The sequence below is a fragment of the Anser cygnoides genome, chromosome 1 (genome assembly GCF_040182565.1).
Source record: "Anser cygnoides isolate HZ-2024a breed goose chromosome 1, Taihu_goose_T2T_genome, whole genome shotgun sequence".
Classification (NCBI taxonomy): Eukaryota; Metazoa; Chordata; class Aves; order Anseriformes; family Anatidae; genus Anser; species Anser cygnoides.
The window spans coordinates 44,434,059-44,461,992 of NC_089873.1; the positions used below are offsets into that span (position 1 = coordinate 44,434,059).

Here is a 27,934-nt window from a genome sequence, read left to right on the forward strand (position 1 = left end):
GGCACTCGGATTTGTTTAGTAACCCACTGGAGGTCTCTTCCAGACACCTGGCCAGATGCCCTTGATCCCAGTGACATCTGTGCAGACACAGTATCCTTTGACAAGCTGCACAGCCCCTCTGCTCTCTGTCTCCTGTAGAAACGCCTCCTTTTTGTTTTTCTTCTGCCAGCCTAGCTCTTGAAGGCAGAGTGCACACATGGCTCCAAACAAGCTTCTTTTCCACCTTGCAATCTAACAAGTCACCTACTTTCCACTTGAAGAATCCAGGCCTGCTCACCCATTTCTTTGGTAAAAGCCCATTCAAACTTCCAGCAATTCCTGTTGGGCTTTACAGTTTCTTTCCCAGTTCGCAATGTAGAGAGATCACAAATACAGAGTGGCAAATCCGGATGCTTTCTGTCTTGTTTCTTACTCCTTTGCCAATGATTCCTAATACTGGATTTTGTTTTTCAGTCGCTCCTGATAATTTCATGCATCTATCTGTCAAAACCCCCAAGTTTTGTTGCTGAGCAATAGTGATCAGATGAGAGCCTGTCCTTTTGTCTGTGCAGTGAGAATTGTTTTCCCCTGTGAGCACCACTTTTATGTAAATACACACTGAAATTCCAACATTTTATTGCCACTCAGTGTGTTAGATCTTTCTGCAGTCCTTTCATCACTTTCATGACCCCAAATAGTTTCACATCAGCAAACTGTAATCTCCTGGCTCACCCTTTTTAAAGACCGCTCACGACTATGTTAAACATCACAGGTCCCAGCACAGACCCCAGCCATACTCCACTGTGGCTTTTCTTCATTTACCCTTCCCCTCTGTTTCCTGTTTCTTAGCTAATCATTTATTCATGACAGGCTGTCTCTCATCCCGTGACCGCTTAGTTGCTTTAAAGCCTGTGGTGAAAGATTTTTTCAAAAGCTTTGAGAAATCCAGGGGGATTAGACCAACCAAGTAGTATGCTCCTGTTTGCAGACTTTTCAAAGAAACTCACAACTTTGGAAGTCTTTGTACAGAAACCATGCAAACTCTTCCCAAGTAGGTCGTGTTCATACAGCAGTCACTAATTTCCCCCCTGTGCTCTCTTAAAGCACTTTATATACCTTAGGTCTTGGCTACAGAGCACATTAAAAAGGGAAATGTACAGGCTGCAACTCCCCCTGGTTCTGGGTGTGCAACTCACACAGGGTCTCTTGGCTGGGGGTTAGTTTCTTGCCGTGAGACATGACGAGCAGCAGCTCAGCTTTCACCGATCTCTCCCAGTTCCCCCTTTCAGCTGTGAATGAGAAGTCAAATATTTGCTTGGGGAAGGGCCCAGGCCTCCCTTCCCTTCTGATGGCTGCGAGGGGGAGGAAGATGCAAGCAGCAAAACAAAGAGACCTCCTCGAGCTGCTTCCACAAAGGGGTCCTCGTTAAAACGTGACGGGTAGCTTTCAGGCCTGCCTGTGGGCCGGGGGCTGCTTTTTAAAAAGCAGAATCCTTGAGAGCATCTACCTGGTCAGCAGCTGGCTGAGACCCGGGGTACAGGACTCAGAACAGAGGAGATCCTTTCCTTGCCTCACAACGATTTCCTTTTAAGAACACTACTTTGGAAATTATGCAAATATTAATCTTGGAGTAGTACGGGACTTACAGCATTACCTTCATTGAATCTGACAGAGGTGTATGAAGCAGCTAAAAGCAGAATGACGTGGCTGGCGAAAATACTTGATGAATTGCCAGGGAGCGAGATCACATTATTACTTAGTCCAGAAGTCCGTTTGTCCCAGTGACTTTGGTCTTCAAAGGACAGCCCCCTGCGTGCCCGCTGCCCCAGAAGCCAGGTAACCTTTCTGGCCAATGTCAGATAGGAGAGCCCCTAACCACCTACAAAGTTAGAAACCTTATTTCTGCTCTAATAGCTGTAACGAAACTATTACACACTTCAATATGAAGGCAGTGCATTTCTCCTTGACTGCATTAATAGCATCACCATACTTACTGCCTTGACACAGAAATATTTTGTATGAAACCAATTAAGCAATTTTGTAATTAAACTCAAGAGGGAACTAGCTGCTGTATGGGTAATTTTTCTATGTCAGGTTTTGTACAGTGAAGCAGAATCCTAATAATTACAACAACAATCTCCTGGCTTACTACATTTTCCTTTTTTTTTGTCCAGGTTGAAGATAGAGAGACATTAATGCTTTTGGAGGTTACACTAGAGATGTCAGTTAATGTAAGGTTGAGTTCTCTCTCTTGTTTATCTCTGTAAACATACTTATTTATTAAGATGCCAGCTATCTAGCAGGAACAAACTCCATTCTTAAAAATAAGAACAGACAAAGAGAAAGGGCCAGATTTGGGATTAGTTTGGAATACAACAAACATTTGCAGAAATAATGGGATACTCTTATCATGGTAAAAGTTTAAATGACTAGCAAATGTGCAGCCCTGGTTATTCTTTCAACTTCTAATTTGTCTGCTGGAGTACTTCAGTTATTTTCGTTGGATGTAATCCAGAAGAGAGCGGGACATGTCAGTGTTAGAAGCTGGCACACTGCGTGCTGCGCCTAGGGACGCCAATGCCTGGCAGCCACCGGGGCTCCATGTGTCTCGCATCAGGCGTGGCAGCGCCACTATGAACTGATCACACAAATACTGGGGAGGACAATCAAGCCTGAGACCTCCTTATTTTTAAGTTTCTGTATATATATATATAAAACTGCGAGCACAAAACCCTTTTTTCCTTTTTTTTTTTTTTTTTTTTTTGAGAAAAAGGAGGGGTAATGCCATGAAGCAAGCTATGAGATTTTAGTTAAGCTTTAAATTTGCCTTGCTTTGAAGTTCTGCAATGATTTTGAATGAAACATCTTACATATTCATTATAGGTTGAGCGCACTGCTTTTTGTAACTGTTTTGCCTGTCTGTTATAATCTGTTACTTTTATTTGTCTCATTAAAGAGAGCCGCTTTTAAAAGTATTTTAAATTTTGAGCTTTCTTACTGAGTAAGCTTGTATTAATAAAAATTATGCAGCGAGCTACTTGACACACCTATTTAAAGGAAAATCAGTTCTGCTTTTTTAGTGCCGTTCTTTTACTTCCGATTTCAGTTGATGTTTCTGCAGCAAGCAGCCCTTTTCCTTTGTTTAACAGTGTACTTGAGCAGAGTATGTTTTTCCTTTTAGCCCAAATTTTGAATCCTTTGTGGGATGGGATGTGGGTTGGATGAAGAAACATTAGCAAGCAGAACCAGGTTCCAAAATTAGCCTGACAAACTGAAGAACTGTCTGAGAAGGTATGATACTATTCAGTTAGGGCAGGGGTAAAAGGCTGTATATTCAATGTCAGTTATACTGGTTTGTCCAAGAAGAAGAATTTCCGCATGGAGACACCTACCAGTCATTTCATTTTTAAGAAGCTGGACGAAGACTGTCTTTGTTCTTTAAAACCTGCTGGTTATTGCTTGTGTTACATTTAAACCTTAGCATTTTTTTTCCTCTATTTTTTCTTTTTCATTTTTTCATTTTTTCCTTTTATTTTTCTTTACCTTTTTCTTCTTTTTCTTTTTCTTTTTCTTTTTCTTTTTCTTTTTCTTTTTCTTTTTCTTTTTCTTTTTCTTTTTCTTTTTCTTTTTCTTTTTCTTTTTCTTTTTCTTTTTCTTTTTCTTTTTCTTTTTCTTTTTCTTTTTCTTTTTCTTTTTCTTTTTCTTTTCTCTTTTCTTTAAGAATATTTATTCTTCAATCTAATCATAGATGGGAACTTTTTTACTTTATATAGTTCCCTGGCTGTAACTGCAGGGCTTTTTCACTTTATGGCATTTGTGCCCTTTTTGTCAGTTGTTTCCAGTAACCAGAACCCACTGGCAATGCCTGCAGCAGCTGCTCACTAAGCAGGAAGAGTCCCGCCAATCTGCCATGCCTTCCCTTATTAAAGAGAGACATGATCAGGTATACTAACCACACAAACACTGTCCTCCTCTAGCTAAGTACAAAGAGCTCTGTTGCCAACCAAAGGTGTCTTTCTTCTTTCAGCTGATTTTTTCCTCCTCAAAGTCTATATTTTTATTAATATTAAACTCCATTACTGATGTGGACATATATCCCAGCCTTGAAAGCACAGCCTTGATTCACAACTGAAGTGAAAATAAATGGAAGGAATCAAGCAATAAGCTGTTTAGCATGTTAGAAAAGTTTAGGAAAATCGGTTCCTGATCTTCATGACTACCTTCAGAGTATGTGGTCAAGAATGTAATCCAAATCAGTCTTAAAAGAGGAGCTTTGGTCCTCTTCAGTTCCTCTGTTCCACTGTTGCCTCTGCCTTGCCAGTGTGTGTCAGGGGCATCCTAAATCAAGTAATCACTCAAAACTAAAAGCTAGTGGTGTAGTGGTTTCCATGCATATGGAAATAAAAACTGTCCACTGTTTTAGTCCTTAAAAAATAAATAATGAGAGCTGTGCGGTGCCCCTAGGGACATGAGTCAGTAGGCAAAACCACATGACTGAAATATGTCCCAGGGACCTCACACAGTATCTGCACTAATAGCATTGACCAGGTATTTCCAATGATCTAAATGGGGCCCGCTGGATAGTCCCAAAGCTTTCTTGTTCCTTCTTCCAAGAGCTGAGCCTCCTGGATTCTGGCCCCACCACTTTCTTGTAATGGGTTGGAGGACTTGCTCAGAGCCAAACATCTCCTTTCACTTTCTCTCTCCACCTGTCTGAACCAACGAAGCCTGGTCCTTTCCAGCTATCAGAAAGTAAGAGACTGAGTGACAAGAGACAAATCCCAAGTGCTGACTGCCCTCGCACTGTGCACATCCTTTAGCCTGCTCTCTTCTGTACCCTTGCTGTTATTTTATGGAGTGCATGGGGCATTCCTGTTGTAAGTCATATCAAGGTCCAGAATGTGAGACAATCTGTGAGTGATGTCCCAGGGTGGCTTTGTCCCATCTTACATACACCTCCAGGACTGCCAAGCTGTCAGAAGTCAGTCCTTCAGTGTTGAGAATAATGGGAGAAATACCTAGATGCCTAGACTAATGGAAAAAGACAAGACAGTGTAACTTGTTTTTTAGACCTCCAATCTCTTCTGCAGAATTTATTGTGACTTTGTCCTTTACGCCCCAGAACATCAAACTGATCACCAATTGCTTTTTATTTGAATGTACTCAGCATGATAAGACACTGCAAACATGTCTAACGCATCTGAAGAGGAGCTGTGGCTCACTGCCCTGTCTGTTCTCTTACCAAAGCTCACTGCATGTGTGAAATAAATAGAAAGGAGTCACACAGAGAGGGAAAGGTCAAACCACAGCAAACAGCTAAGCAGACTTCTGTGGATTATAACTACTGGCATAGTTTTCCTCTGATGGAAAATATACTGCCTTACAGAAACTGTGTCTCCTTGGGTTAGGGAGCAATAGATGGCAGCTATGCACAAGGTTATGAGACCTCAGACATCATAGAATCACAGACTATCTCGAGTTGAAAGGGACCCACAAGGATCATTGGGACCAATTCCTGGCTCCATGCAGGGCAACCCAAAAATCAAATTATACATCTGAGAGCGTTGTCCAAATGCTTCTTGAGCTCTGTCAGGCTCGGTGCCATGACCACTGCCCTGGGGAGCCTGTCCCAGTGTCCGACCACCCTCTGCCTGCAGAACCTTTCCCTAACCCCCAGCCTGACCCTCCCCTGTCCCAGCTCCATGCCGTTCCCTCGGGTCCTGTCGCTGTCCCCAGAGAGCAGAGCTCAGCGCCTGCCCCTCCGCTCCCCTCGTGAGGGAGCTGCAGGCCGCCATGAGGCCTCCCCTCAGCCTGCTCTGCTCTGGGCTGAACAAACCAAGGGACCTCAGCTGCTCCTCTTATGCCTTGCCCTCTAGGCCCTTCACCATCTTTGTTTTTCTCCTTTGGTCACTCTCTGATAGTTTTATGTCCTTCTTATACTGTGGTGCCCAAAACTGCACTCAGTACTTGAGGCAATCACCTTCCCTCGACCGGCTGGCTATACTGTGCTTGATGGGCTGTGTTTCTTCCCAGTTACTTAGCTAATGCAGTGTAGGACCAGAAGCACTGAGGATCATTGGAGTTATGGGATGTTGCTGCTTCAGAGCATGGGAAGTACAGAGCAGGATCAGAGATTCTCTGAGTCAGAATAGTGACGGGCTTGTGCAGGAGAGGCAGGAGAAGACAGAAGCAGGATGCTTTTCATTTACCTGTCCCAGCAGGCCTTGCAGGTCACTGGCATGCAAGCTGAATAACAAGGTCCATACAATAGCCTGAAGAGACACCTCTTATGAAGACCCCTGAAACTGGGGAAGGCTTCAGTCTGCTGCACTAGTTATGTTGTTATTCAACATTATGTCCCAGTAGTATGGGCTAACCTTTACCTCTTTTGCTTCAGTGAGGATACAGCAAAACTATTTTCTTGGTCAAGTGGAGCATTGAGTAGACTGCTGATGTTTTGAATAATATTTCTGGCAGGATATGAATGATATTAATTTTTATTTACATTGAAATTTTGCTGGGAACAGGCTCTTCCTCCCTCTCAGGACAGCAGGGAGAGCAGAAAGGAAGAGAACACCTAGGCTGGGTCATTGCTGGGAGCAGACAGGCAGATCTCCCACCAAAGTCTGAGGGATTGAGATGGCAACCAGTTACATCCCACAGAGCTGAAAAAAAGCCATTGTGCCTCAGCTCCAGGAATAATCCTGCATCACTGTTGGGATGATAGTGTAAAAACGGAATAATATTTTCCTGATGCTAGGCCAAGGATCTAACCCCCTTGGCTGTGTGAATTCATCTGTATGGAGCTTTTGTCTTGCAGAACATAATGTCTCTGGCAGGGATGAGCAAACTTAGACTCTCATCCTTTGCCATCCATCTGAGAGACATAAGGTATACAGGTATGGGCAGACTTAACTTCCACCAGCCTGGATGGATCTAGGAGTAGGGATAGGGTCTCAGGGTTTCCACTGAAATTTCTACAGAGTCTAGATCAGAACTGTCTCAGCTTGGCTTAGATAGCAAAAGAGACCAAGTGAGGGAAAGCTTTTACATGATTGTGGTGACTGATGAAAAGGGAGGGGAGGAGATGGTGGGGAATAGAAAAGACTTCTCAGTCAGACCATGGAAGAATCTGTTTGTCCCCACAAGGCACAGGGTGGAAGAAGCTATGGTAGAAAAACATTTCCCTTCAGGTAGCAGTAACATTTCTCCACGCCTCTTAATGATAGTATAGAGCCAAAGTAGGAAGGGAAGACAACACTAGGTTATTTCACGCTATGCATGCTATTATGAAATGGAAAGAGATGGGACTCACCCTATTCCTCTTCAGGGAATATGCTGACATTCTTGGTCAGAAGCTATATGCTGTCTCAAGACAGCACAGCAGCAGACACAGTTGTTAACCCTTCTCTTCCCCCTTCCACTCTCAAATGTAATGTCAAGATTTGGGAAAAGAGGTCAATTTGAATTACAGGCTGGATGTTGTCCTTTGCACCAGGAGATATGAGTGTCTGGCAGGAGGAAAATTTCACACACAGAGACACAGGAGGTACCTGGTCTGTACTGAATAGTTAAAAATCCTTTATCTGGGCAGGAAGAAAGCAGCCTTGGCTACTGCACTCTAGGCCAAATGAAACCTTTTGCAGGGAGGGGGAAATTGTTGATCTTTTGAGATGGGCTGAGCATATGTAACAGGGAGAGGTATTTCAGCAGCACTGAGTCCAGATCTGCTAGACTCTGCTAGATGCTGTACAAACAGAGCAAAAAGACTACTCCTGCTGTTAAGAGAGACTAGCGAGCGTGTGTGAAGCCTGCTAGAAAGAATGCAACAGTGCTTGTAGCCTTCTGGAGGCTTTTGAATCAGCCTTTGAAATATAAAGCTTTGTAATTTGAATGTTTCAGCCTAAAGACGAAAAAAAATGTTAAGGAAAGAAAAAAGTCAAAGGAAAGGGCCATGTATGAGAACTGTAGAAGCAGTGAGCTTCAGAGAGAAAGTTGATCCACAGAACAGCACCAGACTGACTCAGGGAGCCACAGGGTCCTAAAAATTAGGCTAATAAAATTCATAAGCAGACAACAAATGGAGCATAAGAGCTTGTACTATTACACATACAAAATCATGGTATTTGGCTCAGGGTCATGCTGAATGTCATACTTGCTGATACAGGACAACTTTCTTGTCATTTACCTTCTAAAGCCTGGACAAAATCAAGTGTTAATGTACTGCCCACCTTCATCTGCAACACCTTAAGAGGAATGTAAAGCTTACTATTGTGGTTCTTTCTTTTTTTCCTAAATTTGTAGGAAATAGGGTGTATATGTAATTTTAATTCAGCTGCTCTATTTCATAATAAATATTTCTAGTAAAGGTCTTTTACAAACAGTTTCTCAGAATACCGTGTTTTTCTGAAAGCCAGGTTTTCAGATCATCCCTGGATCCCAGCTCATGCTGTCAGGTTCTGTGACCTGCAACATGCTCACAGAATGCCGGAATCCTGAGAGAAGCAGTGAAAATTGCTTACAGCAGAGAGCTGCAGAGAAATTTACTTTTCTTCCTGGGCCCCTTGACAAAATGCCAGAGAGTTTCTGCAACTGAGAAAACTAACAAAAATTGCTGGACTAGAAAGCAGAAATGGAGGAAAGGTCTTGGAGGGCACACAGCAGGTTTTCCAGTCTTTTTTATTTGTCACATGTCAAGATTCTCACTGAAAATTTCATCACACACATTCATAAACAGACATTTGCCTCTTTTCATTCCTTTACACTGTGAAATGCAACTTTAATAAAACTTTTAGAGCTGTGGAGAGTATCTAGGTGAAGGGCCATGGAGCAGTAAATCATATAGACAAAGGAAAGCAGCTGAGTACTAGCAGGCAGGCAGCATTTGTGTGGACACAAGTAACCTTTTGGTATGCAGGAGTGGGCTTTTGTGTCTGTGTCTATATACCTATGAACACGTGTCTTGTGAGAGTCTGTAGCCTCTGAGAGCTCTAGTTTGTTTATTTTTTAGTTCCTTGCCCTCTTTCTCAGCTAAGCACATTTTTACTCTAGAGAGAGACCTTTTTCCCAGCAGGTCATCTTTATCCTCGCTGCTTTTTCATTAGCAAAAAGCAAGAGCCTGCAGTTTGTGCACTGGGTGTAGACACGGGAGGGTAGTGATACCATTGTCAAAGTGCAGTTCAGAGCTGCTAAGAGTAAGAGCCCACAGTTGGTGAGGAGGCAGGTGCCTCCACAGTGTGGCTGAGAGCCCCAGTGTTATCTGACAAGGTCATAAGCACCTATGAAGAACAGATAAGGTAGGCTACAAACACAGATTCTCTCTTCAAACAAGTGCTGTTTAGACAGTGACAACAAAAATTACATCAAATGTATGCATGCCACCAAAACAAACATCTTCTATTTTTAGTAGTTGCTTGTGAATAGCAGTTTATCCTAAGCATCCCAAGCCATGCACATTTAACTAGGTATGGAAAGCAGAGTGTTCATGTGAGAAAGAAAAGCTACATATTGCACAGCAGCTGTTTCATCTTCTTATAGCCATTTAAGTGTGTATCTTGACTCAAATGTCATGTTACTTTAAATCCCAGACTACACCTTTCACGATAACTTCTTCCCCAGATTTCAGTACGGGCCACAGAAGCCCTGTTTTCTTCCAGGGCTCAAAGGCTTTCTTGTCCACATGCTCTACGTGTTGAGGAAGGATTTCCTGTGGGTGCCAGACAGCTTTAACTGGTGACTCCTGAAGAAGCATCAGACAATAAACTCTGCAGCACCGCAGTGCGAACTGTTTTTGATCATCATTTTCCAGAGTAACACTGGCTTGCTGAAAATCAGATGAGAACAGTTTTGAAAGCTTTATAGTGTTACTTTGATTAGCATACATTGCCTCCCTCTATTCTCATTCTGTGCAGATGCTCCGCATGATCTGAGCATTGAAGAATTTGATTTGTGAAAGCTGGTACTGTTCAAGTGGGACAGGCACGGGTCCCAGGGTCACCTTAAAGGATCTTTTATTTACTAAGTCCTGGCTGCTGGACCATTCCAGCATTCAGCAGCTGTCTGTATTTCCTCATATTCAACAGAGTTCTGCAAAGACCTTGACAAGGCTAAGCTTTTGAAAAGGCCTAGCTAGCTGCAAAAGGAGGAAGCTGCTCTCTGGAAGCTTTGTATGTACATATCTCCTGGAAAAAAACCACTAGTCTATAGTCCATTTGTATAGCAAGGGGTCTCAGAGCACACCAACAGCTTCTGCAAGCTTTCCCTTGCATCCCCAAGGGCTTGACTGCTTGTGTTCAGGGTCTGCTCTGATATAGCATAGCTGTAAAACCTTGGATCAGACTGCTATGAAAACAACAATGCTGGCAGAAAGAGTGATGTAGAAAGTTATAAGAAGCCTCAGCTGGTGCCCCTACCCACATAGCCTCTGCCCCTCAGTCCAGTGGTTGTTTCAAGCTCGGGTGGGTGCTTGCCTGAGCTATGATGTTGGGATGCCTGTGTCCAGCCTTGTACCGTTTCTTCTGACCCACGGACTGAATTCTCAGCTCATCTTGCCCCATCACTGTGGGCTTGCCTGGTGATCGCTACTCTGTGACTGACCCTGATCACCATCACCAGCCCTGCTCTGCTCACCTGGTAGGACTGCACCCTTGTTAGGGAGGGCACCGCCCTGCCTCTCCTGCCATTCCTCACTGCTCCTGATGCAGTTTTGGGGAGGTTACATGTATCTCTGTGCATGCCTGGGGGAATATATGGGAGTATATGGGCTAGAAGACCCTCTCTACAAGTGGAAAATAACTCCAAGCAGAAGAAAGACCTGTCCTGTTTTGTACCAAACTGCGCAGACATAACCAGAAAACTGAATCTTTGCCCCTGTTTCTGGGCTGTGTCTTTACTTACCTCAGTAATGATTTTGTTAAAGTCTGAGTAACGTTGGCAATAGGCATTTCGTAAGAGTTCCGTTACAATTGGCATCAGCTCCTACAAACCAAAGACAGCACAAAGCGGACTTAGCATGTGATGCCAGCAGTGCAGCCCCTGAGTGCTAGAAAATTGTGTTTCTCAGATCATGTCAATCAGCAATGGAGAAACTTCCAGTTTCAAGCTTTGGAGGAAGGTCCTATAAAAGCAATATGCATCTGGGAAATGTCTTCTGCACTTGCTTATGTGCCTCAGCCAGCCACACAATTCAGACATGCAGCATATGTCTGTGGGACACAGAAGGGTTGCTGAAGCTCGACTTTCCACTCCCCCATCCCTCTCAGCTCATGACTTATCCCCACTGTCATCACCGGAATACTTTAACAGTGTCCCTAGCAGAAACTAAGCTCTAAATGAATGGCAGGCACAGATAGCCCCGTTATTCCACCGCCTGGTCCCAGTTATACAGAGACAATAAGTACTTGTTTGCAGTTGGCAAATTCCTGAGATTCGTAAGCGTAATTCAAAGATGAAATGTCAAGGACGTTAAATATGTCATTTTTTCTCTTCTCTATATATTCCTCACAGGCATCAAACAGCTTCTACAATAGAAAGACAACAGCTGATCAGAGCAGGAATCACAGCGAAACAGAAAGCATGGTGTGAGAAGCATGGGCTGAAAACACATCAGCATTAGAATAAATTGCAGGGTCCCTAACTGACTGAAATATGTCTTTAATACTTGGGAAATAAACTGTTTCAATGAGCTGTCTGCATATTGAAGCCCATTCTTCAGCATCTGTAGGGCCCTGCCATTGCAATCAATGGTAATAATGGTTTCATCTCAGTTTTGTCCGTTTAAGGTTTACCATTTTCTTTTAGATCATCTCAGAATCAGAACAAAGAGTCAGACATCAGAATGGGATGTCCTATCTAGTAGTTAAAGCATTAACCATAAGAAAAATAGACTGATTTCCCACTTGTGCTTAATACAGGTGAGAAATGGGACTGGGGTTTGAACGTGCCCTTTTGAAAGGCAGGAGGAAGCAAGTCTCTGTCAGTTTGCTCTCTACATCATTATACGGGCCCTGCTGGACTGGAAAATAACAGACAGTAACATAGTACCCAATCCTGTCTGATATAGAAGTACTAAATACTCAAAGCCTCCTGTACTGGCTATAGCACATCAATTTGATAAGATTCAGATTGATAAAACGGACATGAACAAACCTTAATTATGCTTCTGCCATTTGTATATGTCATATTCGTTGAGGATTTCCTGCATTTTTCCCAGTCATGTAGCCTAACCATCTCATACAAATGCAGCACAGCAGACAAGCGTGAAGGGTCATTCATGTTCTCTGATTGCTTGTGCATGCTCATCAATTTAGACAAGAGCTCATGGTTTCTAGAGCAAGAAGGATATTCAAAAAGTTAGCTAAGACAAGATGAAAAAATGAATAAGCATAACTATTTTTATTAATCTATTTCAGGAATATCATATTTTCTACAATGCAATTCCCAGCTATACCATACTAGCTGGTAAGCAGCTTTTGTGTGGGAAATAGTACTTTCATGTCTCAATTTTGCATGGTCACAGTGGAATGTGATCAAAGAGCAGTATTTGGACTATGTCTTTGTAGGCTGATTCTTTTTATTGACACGTTCACCCTGGGAACGTCTCCTTCCCTTTCTAGAACAACCCAATCCATCTTCCAGGAATCAGTTATAAAGAGATGCTGACAGGCCAAAGGTCTGGGGAGAAGGTGCCTAGGCTGCCTGCTCAGAAAAAAAGAGTCTCTAAGGACTGGAGAAAGCAAGAAGTGTGTGGCTTTTCAGTGTAAAAACACACACTGCATCAGAAATCTGAATATATACGTTACCGTGCCTTTAGTTGTTTGATCTTCTCTTTCATCTTCCGATTTTCTTCTTTGTCCTCAGGCTCTTTTTGGGTGACCCTTCCAGGAAATGCTCTGAAACAGATTTATTTCATGAGATCTCTTCATTTGTATTTGGATATTGGATAACAGCGGACTTGCCCCTGTGGAATTACCAAAATTTCAGCAAAAATGCTGTGAGGTGGGAGGGCATAGAGCACTGAGGAAGGATTTCACATAACCAGCTTAACAACCTCACCTAGAAGCCCCCACCTAGGATTTATACTCAACGCAAGGGCAGAGCTATCTACAGCAGAAGAAAGAGAGGTGGGGTCGTGGGGATCAGAGGTGAGACAAGAGAAAGACAACGGACTTGAAAAAAAAACAAAAGTATTCTCCGCTGGTTAGTATCTACACTCATCTTTTCTCTAGCTTTCTTTATTTTTAACATCAAAATATTACCACCAAACATCCCAAACTCTTCAGAGAGTTTCTGTCCTCCTGGATTCCTTTCTCCACAGATATCTGGGTAATTGCGGTCTCTCTCCAGTGGGTGAAATTCCCCTATCTCCAATGCCTATTCTTTAGGTGATACTGCTAGAGCTTAAAAAAGCCCTTTCTACATGATGACCTAGATATTTGGTCTATTGCATACTCACACCATAGAAGTGTTTTGTTTCGTTTTGTTTTTTCCAAACCCTTCCTAAACTATACACAGCTTTGTGGAGAAGAGGCTTTCCTGTTGGGATTTCAGTGAAGACAAGTTGTAGTATTTTAAAGTTTCTGATCTTGTTTGGAGTATCAGTAGAGTCATTAAGGATTTGCATATGATCAGTTATGGATAGCCTGATAATGAGGACAGGCAAGCAGGAGAAACAGTCAGACTTTCTGAAACCATAGAGCTTTCTTCAGGAGTGACTCAAGTTTGAGATTTGGGTTGATGATGTAAGGCAACAATTCCCAGACCCTGGACCTAGACTCACACACAAGTGACTCAGCTTGGTCATTATTTGAGTCTAGCTCACAAGGGCAGTTTTCACAAACAAACAAACAAACAAACAAAAAACATGACTGACTGCACATCTACTCCAAATGTCTTCAGAGCTGCTTTTACCACCTCTCCTTTCTTTGTTGGGCTGGATGCCCTTGTCTTGGGCAATGCCCAAGGAGCCATTTAAAGGAGCCATTTAAAGGAGCCATTACCTATTCATAAAAGTATTTGCATAGAAATGAAAGTTTATGTTACAAGATGACAGAATCATAGAATATCCCAAGCTGGAAGGGACCCATAAGGGTCATTGAGTCCAACTCCTGGCACCACACAGGTCTATCCAAAAATTCAGACCATATGACTAAGTGCACAGTCCAAATGCTTCTTAAATTCTAACAGGCTCGGTGCTGTGACTACATTCAGTGGCAGCCTGTTCCAGTGTGCGACCACCCTCTCAGTGAAGAACCTCTTCCTGATATCCAGCCTGAACCTCCCCTGTCGCAGCTTGACACCATTCCCACGGGTCCTATAGCTGGTCACTAAAGAGAATAGATCGGTGCCTGCCCGTCCAGTACCCCTTGTCAGGAAGCAGTAGACCGTGATGAGGTCTCCCCTCGGCCTCCTCTTTTCCAGGCTGAACAGGCCAAATGACGTCAGCCGCTCCTCATACATTTTCCCCTCTAGGCCCTTCACCATCCTAGTAGCCCTCCTCTGGACGCTCTCCAACAGTTTCATGTCCTTTTTGTACTGTGGTGCTCAGAACTGCACACAGTACTCAAGGTGAGGCTGCACAGAGGCGCAGAGTAGAGCTGGACAATCCCTTCCCTCGACCGACTAGCAATGCCGTGCTTGATGCATCCCAGGGTACGGTTGGCCCTCCTCGCTGCCAGGGCACACTGCTGGCTCATATTCAGCTTGCTATCAATCACAACCCCCAGATCCCTCTCTGCAGGGCTGCTCTCCAGTGTCTCGTCACCCAGTCTGTACGTATAGCCAGGGTTGCCCCGTCTCAGGTGCAGGACCTGGCACTTGCTCTTGTTAAACTTCATGCGGTTGGTGATTGCCCAGCTCTCCAATCTGTCCAGATCTTTCTGCAAGGCCTTTCAACCCTCAACAGAGTCAGCTCCTCCTCCAAGTTTAGTGTTATTGGCAAATTTGCTCAAAACACCTTCTAGTCCTACATCCAAATCGTTCATAAAAACATTGAAGAGGACTGGCCCTGAAATGGAGCCTTGGGGGACCCCACTAGTGACTGTCCACCAGCCTGATGCGGCCCCATTTACAACCCTTTGAGCCCTGCCCGTCAGCCAATTGCTCACCCGTCATGTGATGTTTTTGTCTAGCTGTATGCTGGACAATTTGTCCAGTGGGATCCTATGGGAAACTGTGTCAAAAGCTTTACTGAAATTCAAAATGATCACATCAGCTGGTTTCCCTTGATCGACTAGATGGGTGATCTTATCATAAAAGGAAATTAAATTTGTCAAACAGGACCTACCCCTTGTGAACTGCATTGTCCCCCAGGTGTACTTCAATAGCTTCAAGGATAATCTTCTCCATAATTTTACCAGGCACTGACGTGAGACTGACAGGCCTATAGTTGCCAGGGTCCTCTTTCTTGTCCTTCTTGAAAATTGGCACAACATTTGCCAGCTTCCAGTCAACTGGGACCTCTCCAAATTCCCAAGACCATTGAAAAATAATTGAGAGAGGTGCCGTGATGATGTCAGCCAGCTCTCTAAGCACCTTGGGATGAATCCCATCCGGACCCACGGACTTGTATGGATCCAGGTGGAGCAGAAAATTCTGCACACATTCAGGGTCAGTTGGGAGTTTATAATTCCCACCGTCACGGTCCTCCAGCTCAGGGCACCCGGGGTCCCAAAGCCCATCATCGACATTGAAGACAAAGAAAACATTAAACGTCTCTGCTTTGCCTATGTCCTTGTCTGTGAGGTGACCATCCCCATCAAGTAGCGGACCTGTGTTTTCTCTGGTCCTCCTTTTTCTATTCACTTATTTAAAAAAGCCCTTTTTATTCTCTCCCACAGACCTGGCCAGCTTCAACTCTAATTGGGCTTTGGCCACACAAATTTTCTCCCTACAAACACGAACAGCATCCCTGGAGTCCTTCCATGTAGCCTGACCCTGCTTCCAGCAGCCATACACTTTCTTTTTATGCCTAAGCTCCAGAAGAAGATCCCTGGTCAGCCAAGCTGGCCTTCTGCCCTGCCTGCTTTACTTCCGATATTTTGGAATTGCCTCATCCTGTGCTTTTAGGAGCCAGTGCTTAAAGACTGACTAGCACTGATGGACGCCAATGCCTTCAAAAGCAGTTTCTCAGGAGACCTTGCTAACTACTTTCCCGAGCAGCCTGAATTCTGCTCTCCCCATATCCAGGGCTGAAGTTTTGGTGGCAGTTTTCCTCCCGTCACCAAAAATTTTAAACTCAATAGCTTCGTGGTCACTATGACCAAGACAGCCACCAATTGCCAAGTCCCCCACCAGACCCTCTCTGTTCTCCCACAACAGATCTAGGAGGGCACTATTCCTAGTTGGCTCCCTTAGCACCTGCACCAAGAAGTTAACATTGAGGTGCTTTAGGAACGTTCTGGACCTGCTCGTGTCGAACGTGTGGTAATCCCAGTTGACATTTGGCAAGTTCAATTCACCCATAAGGACATGGGCAGTTGATCTTGAGGTATTTCTTAGTTCCTCAAAGAATAATTCAAAGGTGTCGTCATCCTGGCTGGCAAATTGGGCCCTCTGTCCCTTTCAGAAGGGAGTCCCCCATGACAATAACCCTTCTTTCTTTCTTGATAGAAGATGTAGTGATGCAGGGTGTACATTGCCTTGCCTTAGGCACCCCTTCCAACTGGGATGGGCTTTCGTCTACATCGCTGTTTTGACTGTCAAGTTCTAGAGCCTCATACCTGTTACGTAAGGCTAGTCAGGAAGGTGAGGTGGGCAGGGAGAGGGCTCTCCTACCACCCCGAGCAGAAACCTGCTTCCATTGCCCCCCTTGACCGAGGTCCCCTCCTACTGCCTGGTGGAATGGGGGAAACTTTGTCTGTTGTGTAGTGGCTGCCTGGTGGGATAGGGGAGCCTTTGTTTCTTGTGTGGCGGCCGGCTTGTGAGTCTGTCTCAGGGTGGGTAGAATATGCTTCCACCAGTCAACTTCCCTCTCTGACTCCCTGAATTTCCCTCTCTGACTTGATTTCCTGTAATGTACCCTGTACCCTGAGCTGCACTCCAAGACAAACCTGTCTGGGATCTCATGCCTATCCATGAAAATGGAACCAAATAGGAGAACGAAAGTTTGGTCCGCCCTGCAGAACAGTTCTGATAACCAAGGTTTGAGTATGTTTTAGTGACAGTCGCAGAAACACATATGATTTTACCCTCGTATATATTCTTAAAATAAAGAATCATGGTACCTGTTGCAGTTCTCCAGAAGTCGTAGTCGAGACTCAAAATCGTCACACCAAGCTGTACACTTTCTCTCCATTAGTCTATTGGGGAGGAAAGAAATGACAAGACACATTACAGTCAGTAATAAAATGTCCATTAAAGACCTATGAAATGCATAAGCTAAACTTCCTCCCTCCAGTTCCTGGTCAGCTTTTAGGTTAAAAAATAATAATAAAAAAAACACTATGGACAAAATCTTCTGAAGACCGTGCTTTGCCAGGTAGGTGGTTTGTGATTTTCTGAGCATAAGGACAGGGCAGAGCTAACACCACAAATAAAATACACTCAAAGTGTAAAAGCTGCGTGCTATATGATGCAGATTAAACAGCGTCCGTAAGCTGGCTTTGGCTTCACAATATAGTCCCCACAAATGTTGGTGCCAAGTCAGAGTCACCCTTGTGTTTGGCTTGTTCGTAATCTCCTGTCCAACCTGTACTAGCATACACCAGATGCAGTTGATCATCAGGGCCCTCATTGCTTTTTAGGGCAGAGAAGTGACTGCTCTCCGTAGGGCATTAGTGCCAGTCACCAGCGGGTAAAGAACCCGCAAAATGACTGCAGTGATCCTACTTCCTTTGTAAGCAGGGCTCGGCAAGGACTTGGAAGCATGGAGAGCCCATACCAGTCCCGGGGAAAGCACTATTAGCTCAACATTTTCAGCGTGTCTCAAGTTTAGGGAAATCATCCAGAGACAGTATCCCTAAAACAGGTGAAATTTCAGAAGGTTGCAGACAGGACATTTATGTTTCTTCTCCGGGAACTCTCACCACTCCTTGTCAGATCCCAGTGTTAGCCCTGTGCTTTCTCACATGGCACACTCCTGCCAGACTGAGTACAGAAGGAAAAGGTGTGACAAAAGACATCTGCAGGTTAGGGAGGAACAGATTTTGCAGAACTGATAGAGAAATAAAGTGAGAAGGCTGGAAAGGTGAGGGAGCTAGGGAGAGCAAGCACACCAGGCAGTTGTGGTAGGAGGAAGAGGGAACAGGGTCCCAACAGTATCCACCAGCTCTCCAACCCGCAGCTACAGGTGGCCTCTTGCATGACATTTTTCAGGCTTAGCACAGTTATTCTTGTTGAGGCATGCTCAAAGGACTTGCTTGCAGGTCTCTGTCAAGAAGGAGGCCTGGTCTGCCGGGCCATACCCAGGCCTTTTGTTGCCAAAAGAGGAATGTGGTCAAATCCTCCGCTGGGTTTCTGTCCCACAGAGAGCTCCCTCAGAGGTATGAGGAAGGGCTATGCCTTCCCTGGCTCCAGCACCAAAGGCTGTGGAGGAAGTGGGCTTCTTCCTGTGTGAGCATTGCTATGTAAACACCAAGTACATGGTTCCCAGACACCCCTGCACAAACCTGTACAGTAATATTCCCAAGTAGCTGTCAGCAATGCTAGAGTCTGCCTTGGCCTGCGGGTCCTTTGCTTCTGCTACTGAAGGTACGGTGGGTAGTTGAGGGAATCGAACACTCTTTTGAAAGAAGAAACCCAGGACACATATGGGCACCATGAAAACTTGTGCCCAAAACTGTACTGTCAAAAGAAACCTTTTCTTGCTTGCTTGTTTGCTTTCCTTCCTTTTATGGTTAATCTGTGGTTACTTTTAGGACACAGACATTAACATTTTAGGGTTAATGTCTGTGTCCCAGCCCATGCGTGCCACAGCTGGGCTGTGCAGGGGATGGCACTAGGCCAGGAACTAGCTGTGTTGTATTTTTCTTGGTGGCACTGCCAGCCTCAACAAGCTGGACTATGGTCTTAGGGTAGGTAACAGTCCACGTGGATCTGCTTTTATCTCTGTAAAAAGTCCTCAAGTTTCCCTTCCAGCCAAAGAGGTGATTATTGTCCTAACACCCCTTGCCATAGAAGCTGGGGACATGAAGGACAATGGTGGAACTGCAGGGGTCCATAACTCTGGACCACCAGAATGAGGATATAGAAGATATTTTCTGCTTGCCAGACTCACCTAAGGTCTTTTTCCACCTTCTCCAGCCTTTCTGTCATATTGAGATGTAAGGCCTCTGTCCCTGAAGTCATGTTTCCACAGGCTGATTTTTGCCGTGAGCCATTTAATATTTCTCTGTGGAAAAAAAGGAAAGGAAATTCTTAAAATGAAGGGGAAAAAAAGATCACATACTCTAAAGAGGTACCTTATAAAAGACAGCCAGCCTCATGAGCAGATACTCCACGGCTACATCCATGCTAGTGAATAGATCAGAGCCAGGGTACAGGCTCCAGGGCACATGATGGCACAGCACATTCCTGGATGCAGTTTTGGCAGAAATGAGCTAGCCCTCTCCCACATGGTGCCTAGCACAGTTCAGGGGACTGTACAGGCCAGGGTTTCCTAAAAATAGATGGAGGATTTGAGCAATCGTTAGGGCTGGATGAAGTGGGCAGGATAAAGGGAGACCTCCCAGAAAAGAAACAAAACCCAGAACTATAGTGTGGGGAACAACAAATGCAGGTGGCTGGTGTGCTGAAATCAACTTCGTACGGTATGTGTTGTTTTTGTTTTTAATAGAGAAGAACAAAGCAATATGTTCTCAAGGTGATTTTCATTTCTAACCCGCTCTGGGCCCCGTTTCCCGATGAGAACCCCAAACATCAACTACTATCGCAAAGGCAATCCCAGGTTCAGGTGCTTCTGCAGCTCAGATACAAGTAGAGCAGACAGCAAGCTCCTTCCCACAGCAAGGCAGCATCAGGGGAAGCCTATGCATCACTTTATGCTGATCCACATCTACGTGATCTCTGCAAGGGGCTGTCCTGCACCTCTCTCCCAGGACTTCCCCATTTCTCTCCTGCTGAAATGGATTTTGGATTTGTTTACTTGAATGGCTTGGTTTTCAGCTAAATCACTTGATTTACAGCCTTTAACTGAGGATACCTTTTTTTTTTTTTTTTTTTTTAATTTGAGCTCAACATTTCAGTATAAAATCTGCATTTAAGTCAGCCTTTCTCCTCAAAACAAAGGAGCACGGAGAGGGAGCCCCTGAAGTCTAGGATCTATTACACTGTTTATACTGTTCTTTCCAATTTCTTTTCCTTTCACATGCATTTAAGGTGTGCCTTATACTTCAGAGCTGAATTTGATCACAGGGGATTGACTGACCCTGTGACTCCACAGGGAAGCTCCACAGGACAGGAGGTAGGAAACAGAACTGTTTGAAATAATTCAGTCAGGAAATGTTTGAAGTTCCCTTCCTGCAAGCCCCCAGACCTACCAGGTATAAGTTTAAACTATAAGTCTAAAGTGTAAGTTCAGCCAGAGACAACCCCTGTGCAACGTACCTGTCAACTTCTGAAGTCCCCTCTATAGGATAAGTATCCGTACATTCTCCGTGCATCCTGATTTGGCTGTTGGAAAAAAAGCCAGGTCGATCCTTGAGGTTACAGGAGGAGAAAATGTTTGCCCAGATGAATGGCAGCACTGTGCCCCTAGGAGAGCAGAGAGCAAATGCAAGTGCCAAGGACTTTCTTGCTTACATACTGTGAGTTTCAGCCCTTCCTTTTACAAGAAAGGGTGCTCTTTCCTTTCGTTGATATCAGAATCTATTTCCCTCCAGCCAATAAAGACAGGGTGGGGGTGGCTTCATGCTGCAATAGCAGCCAGAGCAGGTTGAATTTCATCCCAATCTGGTATATTTATTCCTGTGTAACCCCAGAGCTGTGCTCGTTTGTGCTGCTGTCAGACATGGCCAGTGATTCAGTCTTTGTCGTTGCTATAGATTTTGGCACGTCCTACAGCGGGTACTGTTTTTCCCTTGCTTCAGGTACAGACCAAATCCGCCAGGTGTTCTGGGGAACAGAGCATGGTCTCAAGACCCCGAAGACACCCACATGCATCTTGTTTGACCAGAAGCAGGAGTTCAGGAAATTTGGCTATGATGCTGTGATGAAGTACAAGAGCCTGCCCTCCAGTGAAGCTGACAAGTGGTACTTCTTCCAGAACTTCAAGATGATACTGTACAACATGGTATGTAGAGTGGTTACTGCTAATGCAAGTCAGAGTTATTTTATTTGAGGGGTGTGGGGTAAAGGAATTGGTGAAGGGGACAGAGTAATCTGGCTGGCCAAGATGAATGAACAGAAGTCAAAGGGCATTTTGATAAACAGAAGAAATGATATACATTCTTAATTAGCTGAGGGCTTCACGAGACTGCAGACCCCATTGAAGCCAAATACTTGTTCATAACAAAAAACTGCCCTGCTCTAGAACTTAGCAGAGAAACTAACCTCTCTCTGGAACTTTCTACCTCAGTCTTGTACATAAAACAAAAGAAGTTTCTTGTAATTCAAGATGGGTTGACCCAGGGTTAGCTTGTCTATCCGTCCCCCAAAGGAATGTGCTCAAGCCTTTTTTATGGGTGTCTGTCTGTCTTTCAAGCAAGTAGTAGTTATCGTTTTTCTCTGAAGGCTCTGTGCTAGTTCAGAATTCTTCATGCCTTTTTCTGGTATGGTTTTTTCAACCAAACATCATGCTACCTCAGGGCTTCCTTGTCTGTGCTCTGGGGTCCCACAGGACCTCCCACAGGTCTTCCACCTTTTTCTGCTTTTTGCCTATTGAGATTAACTTTTTCTAAGCGTCACCATCTACTTTTATTAGTTCACTTTGGCTCTGTGCTTTTCATTTTACTTTGTATGCCCTCAACATTAGTGTTTCTCCACCGTGAGTGTTTGCACAAGGTCTTTCTTACTACTTGATGTGTGCTTGCTACTAACCCAGAGCACAGAGTCAGCCCCAGATAAAGTCCCTTGTCTGCTTTTTAGCATTCTCCAGTGCTAAGCAATGAGTGCTGATCCAGGTTTGGGGGACGTGGGAGGCCGCTGTAAGGACTTCCCTCCCCAGGAAAGGTGTGAACGATGTGGTCTGACATATTGTCACCCACAGAGTGATAGGCTCTCACTCACTTTTGGGGCAGGGCGTTTGGAGAGATATTTTAGTTAAAGCCCATTTCTCTGCACCCACGGAGTGAGTGGTTAAGGGAAATTTCATTAGAAAGAGACAAGAGAGGGAAACAACAGTTCCCAGACACCTACCTTGTTATTTCTGAATCTCCACAGAAAGTGCCCATGGAGAATACGCGTCACCTTCTGTTGACTGAGCCAGGAACAGTGGCAGGAAATGAGTTTATAAGTAAAAATGAACATAGATTGCTTTTCTTTCCAGTGGCTGCACAGCGCCTTTTCTGGTTATTATAGCTGGGCAGACCCCGGACCTGCCTACTTACCTCCATTGGCTGTAAAGGGTCCCAAGTTGACGGAGTTGATTATCCAGCTGATGATTGTTCTGATTTAGGGCCATCTTTCATAGAATCATAGACTCATTTAGGTTGGAAAAGACCTTTAAGACCATCTGGAGATATTCAAGGCCCATCTGGACGCCCACCTGGGCAGCCTGCCCTAGGGAACCTGCTTTGGCAGGGGGGTTGGACCCAATGATCTCTTGAGGTCCCTTCCAACCCCTACAATTCTGTGATTGTGTGTGTGTGATCTGGTCCACCCTTTAACCTAGCACTGCTGAGTCCACCATTAAACCATGTCCCTAAGCTCTACATCTACATGTTTTTCGAAGACCTCTAGGGATGGTGACACAACTACTTCCCTGGGCAGCCTGCTTGAGCCATCTTTGATGGCTGCTGAAGCAGAACAAAGAGAAACGTGTGGTAAAGGCTGGCTTACAAAACTTCTTTGGATACATGCAACAATTTCCACATTCCTAGACAGAGCAGGGAAGCAGAAACTGATGGAGGAAGTTTGGGGCTCCTGGAAGAGATTGAAAAAATGTCAGAGCAGCCATCTGCCTCAGGTTTCACATATACCCAGGCAGACACATAAGCCCATAAACCAAGAGAACACGTTACAGATAAACTGTATTAGAACAGACGGATATTTGTCTGTATATTTTTCCAGTATATATTTTGTTAACTGCATACACAGGAGCATAGGAGCAACCTGAAGTCACTGTACATATGTCTGGGAAATGTAAGATGATGTCACATAGAAAGTACAATTATCCCCACTATTGTTCAGGAGGATCTATAGGGTCTTTATAAAATTTGGAACATGAAAAACAGTTGACTTATCAACCACACCAGTATTTTGCCTATTGAAATATAATAGGTAAGCAGTTTGGTAGCTGACCTGTGTCTATTAGACTTCAGTTAGATACATAATGAAGCCATTTGGGGGAATTTACTGAGATTTGGAGACAGGACCTTCTTCTATAGCATGTTCTGCGCAGTGCTCAGTGTAAAGAGGACAGGACTGTTACTGAGACTTCCACATTTAACCCCGAGACATTTTTACTGTTTTCTCTCAATTGTAGAAGGTCACTTATGGCATGGAGATAGAAGCAAGCAATGGAAAGACACTTCCTGCCCTTATAGTCTTTGCTGAAAGCCTACGCTACATGAAGCAACATGCCCTGAACACTGTCCAAGAGGCCTCTTTCCACACTGTCTGTGACCCCCAGGAGATCACCTGGGTCATTACTGTCCCGGCCATATGGAGTGCAGCTGCCAGGCAGTTCATGCGGCTGGCAGCAATAGAGGTAAAAGCAGTGGTTATCCCACTTCCTCAAATTATCTTCTCAGATTTCTTCACCTATCAAGGAAGAGGAAATGTTCTTTTTTTTAAACAACCTGCGTTTCTAATTTCTATCCATCAGGGAGATGAATCTCCCATGATATGTGTGTAGGGGGATGTCCTGAGCTGAAAGTAACAACTGCTCTGCCCCTTCCCCTGCCACTGTCTAGAAATGAGCCCACAGAGATCAGTGGTGCAAGAAGCATTACTCCAGTGTGGGTGAGAACAGCCTCACTAGCGGATGGTGTTCATGCAGCAGTGATCTTGCCACCTTTCCTGAACTGACACTTCTCTTGTGATTTTAGGCAGGACTCATCTCTGACATTATTTCTGAGAAGCTGATTATTGCCCTGGAGCCAGAGGCTGCATCACTCTGGTGCAAACAGCTTCCACAACAAGGGTTTATCACAGAGGCCAGTGACAAGAAAAAGTTTGAAGACTCCCCTGGGATCCAGTATATTGTTGTTGACTGTGGAGGTAAAATTTTCCCTGTTCAACAGGTACAATCTTTGCTGGGTGCGGAGTGTGGCTGTTTTGCCATGTCTAACACAGAGGGCCCCAAAGGACTGCAGAGCAGTCCCAGAGCTTGAACTCCACTACTGTGATTGTCACGGTATTTTTATATTTCTCTCTTTATGAGATCCCATGGGCAGGCAGCAAAATGGGAAGAAAGGACAGGTCTTCTAAAGGCTTGATCCATGGCAAATGTAAGTCAATGAGTGTCTGATGTCTTCCAGCACTTCAGGCCAGCCAGTCGCTGCACAAGTTCCTGCCATCATGCCAGATCAGCCTGCTCCCTGTTCCAGCACTGACCTCTGATACATACCCACACACTGTTGTGTAGCTTCCTCTATAGGAGCAAGTGCAGCGCCCAGTGAACTGGCCAAAGTGATTAACTAGTAGGTCCTGTAGAGTAAATAATTAAGAATAGTTGATAGAGCGCCACTTAGTAATTTCTGTTGTTTTCTGTGGGAGTTTTTTAGAGTGACATGAATTTACTGCCAAGAGCACTCTGGTGATTGCAAACAAATACTGAGAAAGTATCAAGAGCACCACAGGTTTCTCAGAGTCTCACCACCACTGTTCATTTTAACTCAGAGCTTGTATAACAAAAGGCAAGAGTCAACTTAAATTTAGGAAATCTAAAGGCATACAGGCAATAGAGAAGGAGAGCAGATGTGAAAAAGAAAACAGCAGAAAAGCACACCTGAGACCCAGGAGTTCAGAAAGTAAGACTATATTCAGTGAAAAGTAAGGATCTCATGCAATTCAGAGGGAACATCTAACTTCATTTGTCTTTGTGTATGTGTCTGTATAGGTGGCACAATAGACATCACAGTACATGAGATCCAAGAAAACCATTATCTGAAGGAGTTACACAAGGTGTCTGGAGGTGGATGGGGAGGCAACAGAGTGGATGAAAACTTCAGTGCGTTCCTCAGAGAAATATTTGACAATGGTGTATGGGATAAATATGTAAAGGACCACCCTACCGAATTACAACATATGATGTACAACTTCAGTCTACAGAAATGCTCTGCCAGCAGGGAGGCAGTCTACATACGTTGCTACTACAACTTGACAAGAGTGGCAGAAAGCAGGAAGGAGATCTCTCAGTTCTTCAGAGAAGTCACAGGAGCTGTATGGTGTGATGGGATGATCATGATTACATATGAGAAAATGAAGAGCTTTTTTGAATACAGTATCAAAAATATTGTTGGTACTTTGAGGGAAATCCTTGGCAAGCCTGAGATGGCCAAGGTACAGTATATTTTACTTGTGGGAGGTTTTTCGACTAGCATTATCTTGAGGGATGCAATCCATCAGGCTTTTAGCAAGAAGTATCATATCCTTTGTCCCATGGAGGCCCAAGCTGCTGTTGCAAAAGGGGCTGTTTTATTTGGAGTCAATCCAAAAATCATTGCCTCAAGAATCAGTGCTCGGACATATGGTGTAAAAGTATGCACAAGATTTGATGCTGCTATCCACGACTTTAGTAAACGCTTTGTCTCAAAAGTTGATGGGCTTGTTTATTGCAAAGGTATCTTCAAGAAATTGGTGGGAATTGAGGAGTCAGTGAATATAAATGAAGTTGCCGAATATATTTTCCATCCAGTAGAACCAGATCAGACAAGTGTACGCTTTGCTTTCTACTCCACAGAAAAGCGGTGTCCTCAGTATGTAGATGAGGAAGGGATGGAACTGCTTGGCTCATGCACAGTACCAACGCCAGACACAAGTCTGGGGAAGAAACGCAAACTGAGGCTGGATGTTAAATTTGGGCTTACTGAATTTAAAGCCACAGCTACAGACATTACCTCCAAACAAAGTCGGACAGTTGTGATAGATTTTTTAACTGCATAAATGCTTGGTTCTTAGAGCAGCAGGGACAACAAATTCAAGGGACAGCCTAAGTGGTAGGTACCAACTACTACAATGGAAAAGGCAAATGGACCGTAAAGGTTATTAGCCATTCTTAATTTGAAATCAGGTCTCTTTATCTGGAGTCCAGGTTTAATTCTGCTGGGGTGACATTTAAATGGATTTGAGTTTTCTTCAGAACATCACTTAGAAATATGTTACGTATAATTAAGGAGCTTTTGTCCCAGTCAAAAGTACTATGTGAAGCAGTAATTCAGTGACATCTGGGAGCTAGTATCCAAAAGTTATATGAGTGTTGTGTTTCCATTAAACCATTTGGTGGTTTTATCTCATTGACTGGGCAGATACTACTGCTAGATTGTAGTATTATGGATATGAATAGTGCTTATGCAGTTGCCTGAGCCGTTCTGTCCAGCTGTCTATATTCCCTATGTCACTGACTTTGGTTTAATGTTTTCTATTTCAATAAAAGCTCATTTCTTTGCCTCCTGTCCTGTGTGAGTCCAAATATGTCCAAGAAAAGGATGTAATAATGAAGTGTGCAGGGTCTCTCTGGGATGCAGTTAACTTTCTTCATGACTCTAATGTTTGTGTTTGTAACTTTACCGAAATTCTAGGATGTGATTTTAGTTGCTCAGCCCCTGTCACCTCTTACCAACTTATTACATCCAATTATACTTTACTTCATATAAATATACTTTACTTCGTGTAAAATATACTTTACGAATACAAAAAATATACTTTACAAATATACTTCACGTAAAGTAAACTTTACAGTTTACTTCATGATCTGCTGCCTACTCATATTGGAATGAACCTTACCCTGGTGAAGAAATTACTGTTATATGAAGACTTGAAGCGGTTGATGAAACAAGTTCAAGAAAATGGACGAAAGACTCTGATTACTGTCCATCACGATATAGAAGAAATGCATCGAGTAATGGAAAGAGTAAAGAAAGATGAAAAACACTGTTGGTGGGACACTTTGGATGGTCGCCAACTGCCACAGGAATCTTCAACAAGATGCTTCACCCTGTTGTTGTTTGGTTAATACTCACTGCATTATGCTTTATACTAACAATTAGTTTGTATGTTAAATTCTGGACTATGATGAAACATTTAGTATCCTTACACGAAATACATACACTCGATAATCCTCATCCCGAGAACGTATGTGATATACCCGATACATTCCAAATGTCACAAAGCTTGAGTGACTATAGTCGTGGGGTGGATTATACTTCCTTGAGCAGGAAGTCCTGCCTACATAGTGGCAAGACCACTACCCAATCAGGCCTTAAAACTGTTATCGTATATGTGCTAAGGATATAGCTTCTCTGCCTAACGCTGAACTGTCCCTGTGTAAATATTCAGTCAGATACACTGAATTAAAAATCAGCATTGGAATCTATGTTAGCTGCAGTGACTGTGTTAGAACCACTGCTATCCATCTACTTAATGCTTGTCAGCCATTAGAACAGGATTCAGAGGATTGATCTGTAAATATGTTATGCCTCATGCTGTATAAAAGCTGAACTATTTTGAATACAATGTATGTGTTTTCATGTTTACAATCTTAAATGCACATTAAAAATACTCACAGCAGAAACCTGAGTAGATTTCTATAGAGTGAGATGATATTTTTCTGTAAAATACATAAGGGCTATTCTGGGTGTCTAAGGTCCACATGGTTTGCACCTTCCCCATGCCATTATTTTTTTCCCTCTTGCTCCCA

At 43.9% G+C, this 27,934-nt stretch overlaps 2 protein-coding genes across 7 annotated transcripts in view; one reads left to right on the forward strand and one right to left on the reverse strand.

The window, feature by feature from the left end:
* LOC106046163 (heat shock 70 kDa protein 12A-like) overlaps positions 1-26,688 on the forward strand; it is a 27,729-nt gene extending 1,041 nt beyond the window's left edge. For 2 of the 6 annotated variants that reach the window (XR_010828565.1, XR_010828566.1), the window contains exon 3: positions 2-3,642. Coding sequence is in view for 1 of the 6 variants with exons in the window: in XM_066990191.1 (XP_066846292.1) it covers positions 21,003-21,205; positions 23,558-23,782; positions 24,123-24,294; positions 25,136-26,181 (1,646 nt within the window). In the remaining 5 variants the exon portion in view is untranslated. Of the gene's footprint in view, position 1; positions 3,644-11,484; positions 11,663-21,002; positions 21,206-23,557; positions 23,783-24,122; positions 24,295-25,135 lie in introns of those variants that run through there. The other 4 variants (XM_066990191.1, XR_010828563.1, XR_010828564.1 and 1 more) reach the window with 4 other exon arrangements.
* LOC125184651 (uncharacterized) lies at positions 8,641-21,059 on the reverse strand. The gene is made up of 8 exons (XM_048078847.2): positions 20,521-21,059; positions 19,193-19,306; positions 17,202-17,276; positions 12,780-12,869; positions 12,127-12,304; positions 11,379-11,498; positions 10,876-10,956; positions 8,641-9,802 (listed from the first exon to the last, which is right to left on the reverse strand). The coding sequence occupies exons 1-8, from the start codon at positions 20,574-20,576 to the stop codon at positions 9,551-9,553; spliced, it is 966 nt and encodes a 321-aa protein (XP_047934804.2). The 5' UTR covers positions 20,577-21,059; the 3' UTR covers positions 8,641-9,550.
* Positions 26,689-27,934: the final 1,246 nt, after the last annotated feature.